The 13,409-nt window shown below is 36.1% G+C and overlaps 1 protein-coding gene across 1 annotated transcript; it reads left to right on the forward strand.

Annotated features, from left to right (window-relative positions):
- Window positions 1–667: 667 nt before the first annotated feature.
- On the forward strand, window positions 668–12,358 carry LOC145779127 (cystathionine gamma-lyase-like). The gene is made up of 11 exons (XM_082590701.1): window positions 668–771; window positions 1,211–1,328; window positions 4,459–4,540; window positions 4,624–4,729; window positions 5,545–5,644; window positions 7,532–7,663; window positions 8,719–8,854; window positions 8,971–9,164; window positions 9,547–9,680; window positions 9,774–9,912; window positions 11,085–12,358. Exons 1-11 carry the CDS (start codon window positions 710–712, stop codon window positions 11,097–11,099), a joined length of 1,218 nt encoding a protein of 405 aa, XP_082446827.1. The 5' UTR covers window positions 668–709; the 3' UTR covers window positions 11,100–12,358.
- Window positions 12,359–13,409: the final 1,051 nt, after the last annotated feature.

Below are 13,409 nucleotides of genomic sequence, written 5' to 3' on the forward strand. Positions count from 1 at the left end.
TGTGCATGGTGAAAAACGCATTTTGATGAACACAAAACAATATGTATATACTCAATAAAGTATTTTCAAACTAATTGTGTATCAGCACTGTGTACTACAGTTTCAGTAGCACAGATGAGTGATCTAGTCAACTGACTTGGAATAATCTGCTTAAGAAGACTTCACTTTGTAGTTTAGACAAGTATGGCAGCGAGCAAGAAATACATATTGCATGAAAATATTCATACAAACATAGTGTTGTACAGTGCACTTAATACCTCATGGCAGTATCATATTTATTTGAACTTAACTATGATGAAAATAGTGCTCTTAGTTCTATGCTTCAAATAAAAATTGTTAAAACATTGAAATTGTTTGATAATATCAAGCTGTTGAATAGCCTTTGTTTTTGGTATCCCAGCCAACTTCAGCTCTTCCTTTGCCAATGTTTATAGAAATAACAATTGAATGGTCCAATTTTTCTTGGCCCAAAAATCACTTTTTTCATTTTTTTCCTTTCAATGGATTGCCCACTTTTATCAGGTCATATTCATGTTTTGGTCCAATAAAGTCGGGGTTGACTGAAGTGTGAAGCTATGAACTGTAGAAAGCAAGTGATTCTACCATACAATTTTTTAACAGTTTTACTGCTTGGTGTATCATATTACAGTATATAACTTTTTATTTCAGTTTGTTTTTGTGACATTGACTGTAAGGTTAATAGTTCATCATGGCTCAAAATAATGAAAATTCAAACTCATCAGACTTTGAATGGGGAAAACCATTTCCAAGGTTTGTGGCATGACAGTGGACATAGATAAAAAAAACTTTTATTTGATACTGTTTGTGTAACTGAACTTGTTTATGTAACTGTACCTTGTTTTAACAACTCTAACGAAGACTGTATGATATATATATATATATATAAATAAATAAGCATTTTATTACAATCTTTTTGTAAATGGGGCAGTTTTACTCAGCAAAGTTTGTTATTGAATTGATTACTGTAAGATCATTACTGCAATATTGGAAAAGTGAAACGCGAAACATTATATACAATTACAATACAGCCTATGTATCGGAGCCTTTTAGATTTCTGATTTAAATTAACCTTTTTTCTTATTCCAAACTTTGTCCAATTCGGTGTGTTGATGCCTGTTTATATGTTTAAAAAAGAAACAAATTTATCACCAATCATTGCCTATATTGTTGAACAAATGTGTCTTTTCAGGTTTTCTACTGATGCAATTCATGTCGGACAAGAGCCAGAAAAATGGAAGTCAATGATGGTTGTTCCTCCTATTACATTGTCAACAACTTTCAAGCAATATGCTCCTGGTGATCATACTGTATGTTGAATAATGTGCTTAATCTTGCTGTAGAATTTGATATATTGTAGATGTGTTGTTTACATACGCGCCGACTTCCGGGGGGCGGCGCCCCCCGTAAATTTATGGGTGAGGGGCAACAAAAATGTCTATTACAAGTGGTGTTTCAAAGATAAAATACTTCGCGAAAAAGATTTAGATCATTTAAACGGATTTAAAGAATGCCGAAAGCGAAAAACAGCCTAACGTTGCTCTTGACTGCAAAACAGCAGCTGATCGCATGGTTTTCTCTGGAATGTGAATTACTGAGATGCGCACGTTCACAGTCACACACTGCTTATCTTCCCGTGCGTGAGGAGCAACTTCAAAGTCAAAACGCGTGGTAGCAAAAAAGCGAATGCGAGGTTGAATGTTTATTCTCATTTCACGAGTTATCCAAGCGTCCATTAGATTTTTTGTGACTTCAAACATGAAATCGATTTTAGCAAACTTTATCGAGTTGAAACTACGACACAACGAACAATTACGTGAATACAGCTTAAAGAAAAAATGCATTTTTCAAAACTGTCATCCGTGTTTTGCTTCAATAAGCACTATATTGATGTAAATATTGTGAAAATATATACATCACATACACTCATCTATATGAAATATGACACTCCTGCACTACCGTGTAGCCCAGTGATTCTCAAACTGTGTGCCGCGGCACACTAGTGTGTCACCACAGATTCTCAAGTGTGCCCCGAATCTTTTTGAAATTTTAGAAAAGAACTGTATAAATATTTAAAATAAGATATTCAGACAAGCATGCGACTTAAAAGCGCTTTAACTCCTTCAATAGATGATAAATAAGCACATGTGACGATGAAACTATTGCCCATACAGCAGTGTAATTGCCTCGTCACTATTGGGATGCTATGTTAGCTATTGCTATTGCTAACATCACTTCCCACCATTTGGAAGCAATGAATCAAGCAATCTTTCTGCAGAAGAAGAACAGCTCATTGATTTACGAAACGACCCATTTTTTCAAACGCTGTTTCCACAAAAAAAACTTGGATGCGTTTTGCCGTTTTGGCTGTCTGCTTTCAAATTCTATTTCATGATCCGTGCAAAAGCAATCAAAATTATATTGCCATTTGCATCTTCATGGCTATGTGAACATGGCTTTTCTGTTTTGACTGAAATTAAAAGCTGTAAACGAGAGAGACTGCTTGGAATTGACGATGAAATTCGGGTATATGTTTGTCAACAATGCAACCTCGTTTCAGTCGAAGCTTATGTTGGTATAAACAAGCACATCCATCGCATTGACAGTTGACACGTGAAAATAATTTTTTTTAAAGCAATTTTTCTTCTTTTGTAAGTGTGCCGCGTGCGTTTTATTTTTTTTCTAATGTGCCACAAGCTGAAAAAGTTTGAGAACCACTGGACTGTAGCCTATACTCGAGTATAGGTCAATCTCGTATACGTCGAACCCCTACTTTTGAGCCGAAAATTGGTATTATTTCCTTCACCCATGTATAAGTCGAATAGCTTATTCCGACACTACCATTCGATGGTTCATCTAAGAATTGGGATTGACATGAGGTATGGAAATTTCAAAGTAGATCGTAGTGTAACAAACGCTGTTGGAATAGTCACGTAACTATTCACGGCAATATTAAGTAAACCAACTAAATTAGACGCGCTATTTTCAACGAGGTCTTCCAGCTGTGAGATCAATTATGATTGAACAGAACGCATTGTTTTGTTCGCAATGTGTGAGAATTAAATCGAAAACCGATAAAAGAAAAGGTGTTTAATGAGCTTGGTTGCAGGTATTTCCTGCATTAACGACGTCTTTTACCGCTATTATCACCCAGCTAACCTGACATCATCGTTTTATGCGGCCGCTAAGGTTTGACATCGACTTCAACGATCATGGAATATTACGTAATAAGAACGATTATATCTTACACGCAAAAATAAAAAAAATCGATCTCTTAAAACAGCTCTTTCCGCTGTTTTGTCTCGTGAGCTTTGCATATTGCTCAACAAGTGCATAAAGTTTAGAATTGACAAGAAATCATTAAAATTGAAAATTAAGGTTGAATCACTGCAAATAAACGTATTCAAAACTTTGCTTCCGCCGACGCCATTTCACCTTCCGTAATCTACGTCGGCAATTTCCCGCAGCAAAAATGTGTTTATTTTGTAAACTGCCTGGAAAAAACAGCTTGTTCCGTGTATAAGTTCAACCTGTCTTTTTGAGGTGAACATCACTTGCCAACATCTCGACCTATACTCGACAGTATTCGACTATAAAGACTTTCGATAAAAAACAAGAAAAAACACTTTGCCGTTGTTAACGCTTTGAAGGTAAGTAATTAGCAAAACGAGGTTAATAAAACTGATAGCTGATCATGATTTTTTGCGTTTTATTTCGATAACTTCACTGTCTTGATCGTTGTTATGCCCTCGCAGGAAAGGAAATTAATCGGCTTGTTTTCCAACTGTTCCAATTATGACCTAACAATATCAATTTTTTACGTCTAGGCGTCCTGCATGTGTAAAACTAATCGTTTCAAGCAGCGATTCTAATAAATTCGGTTTGCGATCTAGGTGTCAGTACAAACAAGACACTAAGCTTAATCAAAGACTGTTTTAATTGAGTAAAATAGCGTTACGGTTATGACGTCATCATCTTTCTCGCCCCCCAAGGTTTTTTGAAAAGTCGGCGCCTATGGTTGTTTACCTTAAGTACCAAACAACTATTAATAAAATGATATTTTAAAGTGCTGTAATGCAATGTGACTTCACATGTAAAAGTTTTAGTGAAATGTACTTACTACAATTTGTATTATTTTTCAACATTAGGTCATGTTTTTCATACGTTTTGTTTTTCTGACCAATGAAAAGTGACTTTATTCCTTGCTTCTGATTTCTTGTATGTATTAAAATGATTATTTTTCAGGCTGTGTTTCAAGCCATATTTACTTTTGATTTAGTGTTTTGCTGCAGTATATCTTTTCAATTTGTTCAATATAGAATTTATCTGAGTTAGTTGTGAAAATTTAATGACATAAATTAAAATCGAATGTTGTTTAAAATGATTGTAACACTGTCATGCTGAAAGCCTTTACTAGAAACATGATCTACAAACTTGCAGGGCTATGAATATGGTCGAGGTGGAAATCCGACTAGAGACTGTTTAGAAGCGTGTGTTGCTGCATTAGAAGGTGGAAAGCATGGTAAGTTTCAACTTGTAAATTTTTTTTTTGTTGTTGCAAAGATTGTGTATGTTTAAACAGATGCATTTTACTTGATTTTCCAGGATTGGCATTCGCAAGCGGTTTAAGTGCAACTTGCACCATTATTCATATTCTTAAATCTGGCGATCACGTCATAGCCACTGATGACGTTTATGGTGGAACAAATAGGTTAGTGTTTATAGAATTATAGATTGTGTCACCAAAACAATTGTGAACGTTTGTTGATAAATATCTGGCTGAAGAATTGCTGCGTTCCAAAGGTTCAACAAAAATATCTTGAAAACGATAGTTTTTACAATTAGTCGATGCTTCACAATGAATCTACTATCTAAACTAAAGGTTTAATAAAAATGCTTTTGCATTTGGCTGCCTATGCAGGTGGACCATGACCACTACATTTACTGCATGATTCATCACATTTTATAAACCAGTAGACTGAGTATGATTTGATATTTGAAAACTGGCATTTTTAAAAAATTGCAAGTAGAACAAGTCTTTATGTCAAAATTGGAATCACTCCGAGTCGATTAATGTCATCCGAATGAGGCATGACCAATTGACCACACAGTCATACATCGCTTCGTTGTACAAAAACCCACTTTTATCGTTTTTTTTTTACTGAGTTGGAGGCATTCGAACGGCTTCATGAAGTTGTTGTTCGGTTGTTCAGCACAATTTGGGAGAGTTGGTAACGGTCTGCAAAATGTAACAATTCAATCGGATTTCTGGGTAGTCATGGTTCAACAGATAGTTGCTTGCACGTTTCTTCACAACCTTCAGTGTTTAAGGTTTCGTTTTTATAATACTATCAATGGAACAAATCATAAGCTACACCTAAAAACAACAATGCAGAAGTACAAAGCATTCGATTGTTAAGTTGATTCATCTTTGAGTTGAATTACCACACATTGATAACGTTTATGCCATCGGTAATGAAGAAACATACCGTGCTCTGAAATTAAACTCTGCAATTTTTTTGTTAGATACTTTCGAACCATTGCGTCAAAGTTTGGATTAGAATTTTCATTTATCGACTTCACTGATCTGAAAAATTTTGAAAATGCCCTGAAACCAAATACGAAGGTAAGTGATGTCTTTGCAGTGCCAGACACTGGGTAGAATGTTAGTTAATTGCCGCCGAACACACCTGGTTAACTTTGAAGTACCACAAACGTGATATGAAATGAAAATTTGCGTGTGCTATATTTGAGATACAATCTCGCTTAAGTGCTTGCTGTACATTGCAAAATCAAAACTATGTACCGTATCTTCAACTTAAAAAACAAATGGGAAGGGTTCAAGCAATGCAATCCTCTCGTAATTTTACGTATATCCTGATTCACATCATTTTAGGAAACAAACTTTTTTAAGTTACACACATCCAGTCACAAGCAGCAAGGAGTCACGAAGCGTTCAACCATTATATGATATTCAGAGACTGATCACATAGTGCGGTATTTATGTATAAAAGGAAACATAATATTAACAGTCGCAGAAAGACGTGATGACTGCTGTGCTGGTGCTACCCTGTATGAAATACAAGTACTCGGAAACGTTTTAAGCTTTTACATTTTCCTTATGTAAGTAATAAAACATTAAACACACAGAACCCAGCAACAACACTACATTTAACATTATAAAAACAAAAAACAATGAGCTAACGCTTTCGGCTAGTCAAATAGCCCTTTTCAAGCATATATATAAGAAAAATATTTTAAAAAGAAATACTAAAGTATAATACGCCATCACAGCATAAATATGGTCAAATCTGAACATTTGAGAAACTTGCTTAACTAGCTCACACAAAATGATAACTGACAAATTACGCAGCACAACGGGTCAAGTATTTGAGAGGTAAGATTAATTAATTAATTGAACATCAGAAAAGGACTCAAGCAGATTACTTATTTTTAGATTTGACCATATTTTTGCTGTGATAGTGTATTGTAGTTTAGTATTTCTTTTAAAAACATTTTTCTTATAGGCTTCAAAAGGGCTGTATGACAGCCGAAAACGTTAGCTCATTGTTTTTTTTGTTGTTTTTATAACGTTAAATGTAGTGTTGTTGCTGAGTTATGTCTGTTTACGGTTTAAGAAAGTCACCTCTCTACCCAAATTGTATAATAAAACATTGTCCACAATTAAAACAACCTTGTTCTAGCATTTGGCAATCTTTTCTCATATTTTGGGCAGAGCGTGTGTTATAAAAACTTACTGCGCTGTTGGTTTGCATTGTTGGGTTTCTCATAAATTAAACTTATCCTGTCTATTTGTTTAAATGAAACTTTTTGTTGAAAAAACGGGGGCTACGTGATTAGAAGAAACCTCAATGAGAAAGCTTTATCCATAGCGATTTGCCGCTGTTATCATAATTCGAACTGGTACCCCAGTCAGTAAAATCAGTCGTTTTTGGATGATTCAACGTCTACAGATCTTGAATCGATCTAATAAAACGACTGATTCGTGGTCTGGAGCAAGGATTGGCATTTCATGCAATTATATCTTTCGTTACATATCACGCAACACTCTTTCCAATATGTTACGGTTAAATAAAGAACATTCATTCACAGTAAATGCATTTTGCGCAAGCTGTTTTCTTGCAACGTTACTAAGCCAGACTGTTTCGCCCACATATGACCGGCTGTCTGGCAACCAACTTCGATACATGTGAAAAGCTGATATATCCGCGTAAACTGGTTCGTAGGGCTTTTTCTATGTCTTCATCAACATGTTTGTAACGACATACACGTTGTACACCGTCATTTTTGACTGTGCTTTTCACCACAGCAACCCACAAGCCTTCATTTTGCTTGAATATGCTCCAAAATATTGTTGTTCTAAAAATTAGACATCGTAATGTGTACAAGGAATTAAAAAAAAAAACTCCACTGCACTCAACAATCTTATTTATTCAGTTTGTTCTTTGAGTCATATTTCAGTTAATTTATTGAGCTAATTGTTGATTTTTAGATGGTATGGGTTGAAACCCCTACAAACCCGACGATGAAGGTCACAGACATTCGTGCAGTTGCTGATATAATCAAGCCACGTGACGATTGCATTCTAGTTGTGGACAATACTTTCATGTCTTCCTACTTCCAGGTAAGGTTTTTGATCTTACCTAGTCAGCTAATGTTGTTACAATAAAAATAGTCTTCAAATCGTTAATTTGTTGTAAGAAAAAAGTACGTTTAGTGTTTTTTAGAATGACGAAATACTGACTTGCTGGCTGTACAAGGCAAGATATGCTCAATGGATAAAGTACAAGTCCCGTGAAATAATCGCGTTGAGATATCTGTGCAACAGGTTGGCCGCATCAGAATGTCGTGTATCCGCCTGAAATGGGCTACAGCTGTCTTAAAATAAGTTTGATACGGTAATTTGTGCGCACATATATGGACTATCTACGTCGCATTTGGAAGACTAAATCGAGCCAGGATGTTACACAACTTTAGTTCTTCCTATGTCACAGCAGGATGTGTGACCTATAGTTGCAGCTGTTGCATAAAGTTTCATTGACAGTTGCGTTATCAGATCGCGTGTCAGTAACAACCTTAAAAAAATCTTTCTCCGCAGCCTAGTACTTTGTTACATGCGGTTTACGCAGTTCAAAATTTTTGTAGGTTACCGGTCCTTGTAGCTGTTATCACAAAGCAGTCAAATGTTGAAGTGTTTGCTATACCAACTAACTGTCGCTTTAACGTTCTTTCCACCGTCTACTACTGCCCACTAGCATATGCACAATTTTGCTACTGAACAGAAAACAATATATTTTTTCACTCTAATGTCGGTATTATGAGGTTCTTTGAATTTTTACCACTCATAAAACTTTTTTATAATGAAGCATGTGAAAAATCAAAATTTTTGTTTATAGTTGTCTACGTTGTATAGACAGATTGACACTCCCTTCTGTAGCCGATTAATGCACTGACAAGTCTCACTAGGTGCACTGCACTGGTTATTAATCCGGGGTCTGAGAAGCAAAACAAGATCGTCAAATTTTCAAGTCCCCCATTCTACATGAGCACTATACTGTAGTTGTGGCGTATTTGGGCATATTCAGATGTGGCATATTTTTCGAACATTCCGATTAACATAGAAGTACTTTAAATAGTAAGTTATTGTCGTCTTACAATTTTTGCTTGATTGTGTTTCAGCGTCCACTTTTGCTTGGTGCTGACCTGGTCATGCACTCGGCCACTAAATATATGAACGGGCACAGTGACGTAGTCATGGGACTGGTTGCCACCAAATCTGACGAGCTTCGTGAGAAACTCTACTTTTTGCAATATGGTAAGCTTCTGGATTGAATTAAAATGCTTTAACTTCTCTTTTTGTGCTATAACTCTGACCCCTTCAAACTAACATTCTGTAAAGTGTTTCGATTCACCCTTTTTTTTCATTTACAGCCATGGGTCCAGTGCCTTCCCCATTCGATTGCTTTTTGGTGAATAGAGGCTTAAAAACCTTGGCAGTTCGCATGGAAAAACATCAAGAAAACGCCATTAAAGTAGCTAAGTTTTTAGAAAGCAACGAGTTTGTGACGAAAGTAAAATACCCCGGACTGCCGTCCCACCCACAGTACGAGATCGTAAAGAAACAGGTGTGTACCGGAAGGAAAAAACGTCAAAGATCTTTAATTATGTTGTAAATGTTTTCGGTTAACATTTTCATGAGCCCACGTTGATTGGTGTTGTGCAACTAAACGCGAAAGTATGCGCCAGTTACATATTTACGTTCTTAGTGGGTTTTTTTTCTTGTTTTACTTTTCTGCCAGCACTGCTACTGTGGAGTGTGCAGGTTGTGGCACCGCTGCTGCATGCTGTCTCAGGTCACCTCTTTTAATCTCTAGCATTGCTTGTTCGCAGTCGTTTAGCGTACGTCTTTTGCTATCAAGAAAATTTTGCTAGTTTAAGTATGCCGTTGGTTTTTAATGTTTGGCCTTTATAACTGTTTTCTGATACATTTCGTTTTGAATATTGCAGGCTACAGGCTGCTCTGGTATGATCGCGTTTTGGGTCAAGGGAGATTTGGAGCAAACCAAAACATTTCTTAGTGAATTGAAAGTATTCACTTTGGCTGAAAGTCTTGGCGGATTTGAAAGTTTGGCGGAGCACCCGTGAGTTTTTTTCACGAGATAGTTTAAAGAACGACATGTACTTTTTATACATAAATATATAGCAAACGTGCTGATGTTCGATTTTTCTTTCAGTGCAATTATGACACATGCCTCCGTGCCTGCCAGTCAACGCGAAATGCTTGGGATCAACGATAATTTCATTCGCTTGTCTGTCGGTATCGAAGACGGTGACGATTTGGTTGCCGATTTAGAGCAGGCATTGCAAAAAGCGGTAAGATATTTTCAAGAATGTTAACCTGTTAGTTATTTCATTGCCAGTTTTTTGGTTAGTGATTTTCATCACGTCGCTGTATTCGAGCAATTAAGCTACAGTATGTCAAACAGCTGGTCAGTGGTTCTTAACTTTTTTTCCCCAGCGCCCCCTTTCAAATACTTTCATAGTCTGGCGCCCACCATAATACTGTATATAGGCTGTACTACAGATGGTGAGTGATACAGTGAAGTTGTATCGGATTGTGCATGTTGCGTTGTGCTACAATTATTACGTTGTGCTACAAATCTACAAAATATACCTAACCCTACTAAACCAGCTAAACTAACTGACCACGTTTTGAAAGCGAATGAATTAAGCATCAGACCAGACAATGCGCATTATAACTTAACTTCACCATAAAACATCACATGAGATAAGGCGCGTTAAACATTACATTACGAATATTCCATAAAAGAACGCTTTTTATAGTTTCTAGATCTACTAGCTAGGTCTATGCAGTTACCATGGTGCTAGTAGGCCTATACCAGTGGTTCTCAACCTTTTTAAGAGCGGGCCAATTTCAAAACTTAAATTTTGTGCATAACATACTATAAATTAACAAATACAAACAATGCAATTTATTGTGAAACTTGATTTTGACTTATTAAGTTTCCCAAAACGATGATTAAGTTTAAAAGGTGCACTATTGAAAAGCTGGTTAAGATGATTATTCGTCGATTGGCTGTAATAGTTTGATTTATTTGCAGCCACTTAGCTGAAAAATGCTTCACCCACATATGTTGAACCATACACAGAGGCATTTTTCAGTGCATTGGCTATCAAGTTAGGATACTTTCCCTCTGTGTATCGATGAGAGCCACGGTTGAGAATCACTGGCCTATACAGAGCACGGATAGTCGAATATACATTGAGTTTGATTTAGCAAAACTACTAAAGTAAATTTGCAGTGAGAAAATATCGTTACACCTTCTGAATATACCGCCCCTTGAGTATTTTCGCACCTGTAAAAATTCAACAGCTCCCCTTAGGAGGCGGTAGCGTCCAAGTTAAGAACCATTGAGCTAGATAAAGCAATCATTTAAACTTGATCACTTCCAAGCTGTGCTTCTTGAGCGAGCACGAGTTCATGAAACCGGAGTCATACGTTTTTTTTTGTTTTTTTTTTTCAGATTGGCAAGAAATAAAACGGAGTGGAAGGCAACGCTGTGCCAGTTGGCAGAGACGTAGTCATCGTGATTTTGCCTAAGTTTGCTACGCTGTCGTAAAATATGCGGTTGAGTAGATTTGGGTGCATATTTAGTTTGCTTTAGATGTAGTAGCTTATAACAGATAATGCCAACCATATAACTTTGTGTATTTAATCTGGACCAACCAGGCTGTGCCTTGTTTTTTGTTTTTTTTGATTTCATCAAGAGGGTAGGCTAATCAATGTCGCATTTTTTGAAAATTTTGTTGTCTGTCACGTTATTGCACATTTTTGTTATGACCCAACTTGTTTCGTCACAGCTTATGTTTATGTGCAACTTCAATGATAGCTCAAGCGTAACGTCGTTATCATTTCTGTAGAAAAATTACCTATTAACACACGTTTTTTTAGCATGTTAACAAAAATTAACTTTATCTTTAGTAGAGAACGTATATACCCAGACAGCAAATCAACCGTTTGTAGACGTTGAGTCAACGTAAAAACGGTTGATCTACTGTCAAGGTAGGCGAATAACTTAAAATAACTGTGTGAGATTAATATAATCGATCACTGCCTTCACGCTGGTGCAAACTTCAATGTCATAGGTATGTGCGCTTTGTCGTCCCTAGTTGTGTGGCACGATATTCTCGATGCTTTGCACTCCACACTTGCACATCTAACCGTCCTAATAGACACATTCATTCCAAATAGCTCGCCCTATGTGGATTTAAATTGTATTTATATCGGTCGTCATTGCTACATTGTAGATAATAAATAGATTTTGCTGCTTATATAACCAAAGCAATTTTCAACTTCTATTGCAGCCAGTAGTTAATTGTTGTTCACAACAGGTGTGTTTCAGTCAAACCAATTCATTTAGTTTGTTTCTTTACTAATGCGATATGATAAAGAAGCAGCTTTAAGAGCTGTTTGGTGGATTAGCTACAAGCAAAAGTGCTGTGGTGTGAAGAATTGCACAAGTGATCAATTTTGTTTCTTAACTGCGTAATTACAAAGTAATTTAACATTTTTAGAAGGATCGCTTGTATGATGTTAGTTGTGGTGCAAAGGGCTTTCTAGCGCTGCAACTCCAGAGAAATCTAAAAACAAAACCCCACTGGTTTGCAACTATTTTCAAACTTGTATTTACCACTTCAAGGAAAGTAATTAAAAAAGTTATGTGGCCTGTTTATTACACTTGCATTGTTTTGTCAAAAGTGTTTTCATTTACTGTTGCTGGTAAAAAATACAAAAGCTTGCATGATGAATTTTTTGCATGGGCTATTCACGAGAACAATTTAAAGCAAAGCTAGGGTTATCCACCGTGGGCAATGTATCTTCGGGGGTAATTTACTAAAGCAGAAAACAGATTAGCTTAGGCTACATAGTAGCCTAATGACCAAGTTTTGACCTGAAAGTTTAACAAAGAAATAGGCCTACCAGGATTTGAAACCAAAGTGATTCAAAACCAACCAACCAAAGTGGTGAATAAAAATAAGCATAGCCATCTTATTAGGAGATTTTGTAAATCGATCAAAACTTTAATATGAGGTAGAGAGAGAAACTTTTTATTTCGTAGGCTATTTTGTGAGAAAAGTATACGGTACAGTTATAAACAATGCGAATAAAACAGCACCATAAATCTAGATTCCACAACAGTCAGGAATTAGCAACAAAGGACTAGTCTTCGAGTCAGCTGCTTCCCGTGTGTTTAATGTGACAAATGTCAAGCATCGGCATTACGTTGAAACAAATTAGGCTTCTGTGTTCAGTAAAAATGAAAACAAAAAGTTGTTTACTGCTGCGATAGTCAAGTGAAATCTTGTGGTTTGATTTAAATAACAAAATATATCATGCTCTACAAAAAAGTATGAGAAAAGAAAAAAAAAACACTTAGGCCTATCAAAAACAACAATTGTTAACTGCTAACATAAAGGAAGAAGTGGAAAACGAGCAATAGGCCAATAGCTTTAACAAAAAAAGACATGAGGGATAAGAAAAAAACTAATGTGGTTTACAAAAACGAGAGAATAAAAAGACAAATTAATTTTTAAAAAATGTGATCTTTTTATTCTCTCGTTTTCCTGAACCAAATTGTTTTTTCGCTTACTGATACTTTTTTCTTTGTTAAATCTACGACATAGCATCTTTTCACAAATTGGGACTAGGTGGGCAAATCTTAAAAAAAGGCACTTTTAGCGCGAGAGTTATGTTAAAAAGGGCACTTTTCGCGCGTAAATGATGGGAAAAGGGGCAGTTTTTCCCGAGCGTAAACTATGTAAGCTTAAAAATGCAGATTCCTCAGGCA

This window comes from Aplidium turbinatum, chromosome 10, assembly GCF_918807975.1.
Source record: "Aplidium turbinatum chromosome 10, kaAplTurb1.1, whole genome shotgun sequence".
NCBI lineage: Eukaryota > Metazoa > Chordata > Ascidiacea > Aplousobranchia > Polyclinidae > Aplidium > Aplidium turbinatum.

What these genes read in the sequence shown, in the direction of transcription:
- LOC145779127 (XM_082590701.1), top strand. Translation starts at nt 710, where the DNA reads ATGGCTCAAAATAATGAAAATTCAAACTCATCAGACTTTGAATGGGGA. An exon ending in TGGGGAAAACCATTTCCAAG is followed by an intron (nt 772 to 1,210) that starts GTTTGTGGCATG and finishes GTGTCTTTTCAG; the next exon opens with GTTTTCTACTGATGCAATTC. An exon ending in ACTCTACTTTTTGCAATATG is followed by an intron (nt 8,855 to 8,970) that starts GTAAGCTTCTGG and finishes TTTCATTTACAG; the next exon opens with CCATGGGTCCAGTGCCTTCC.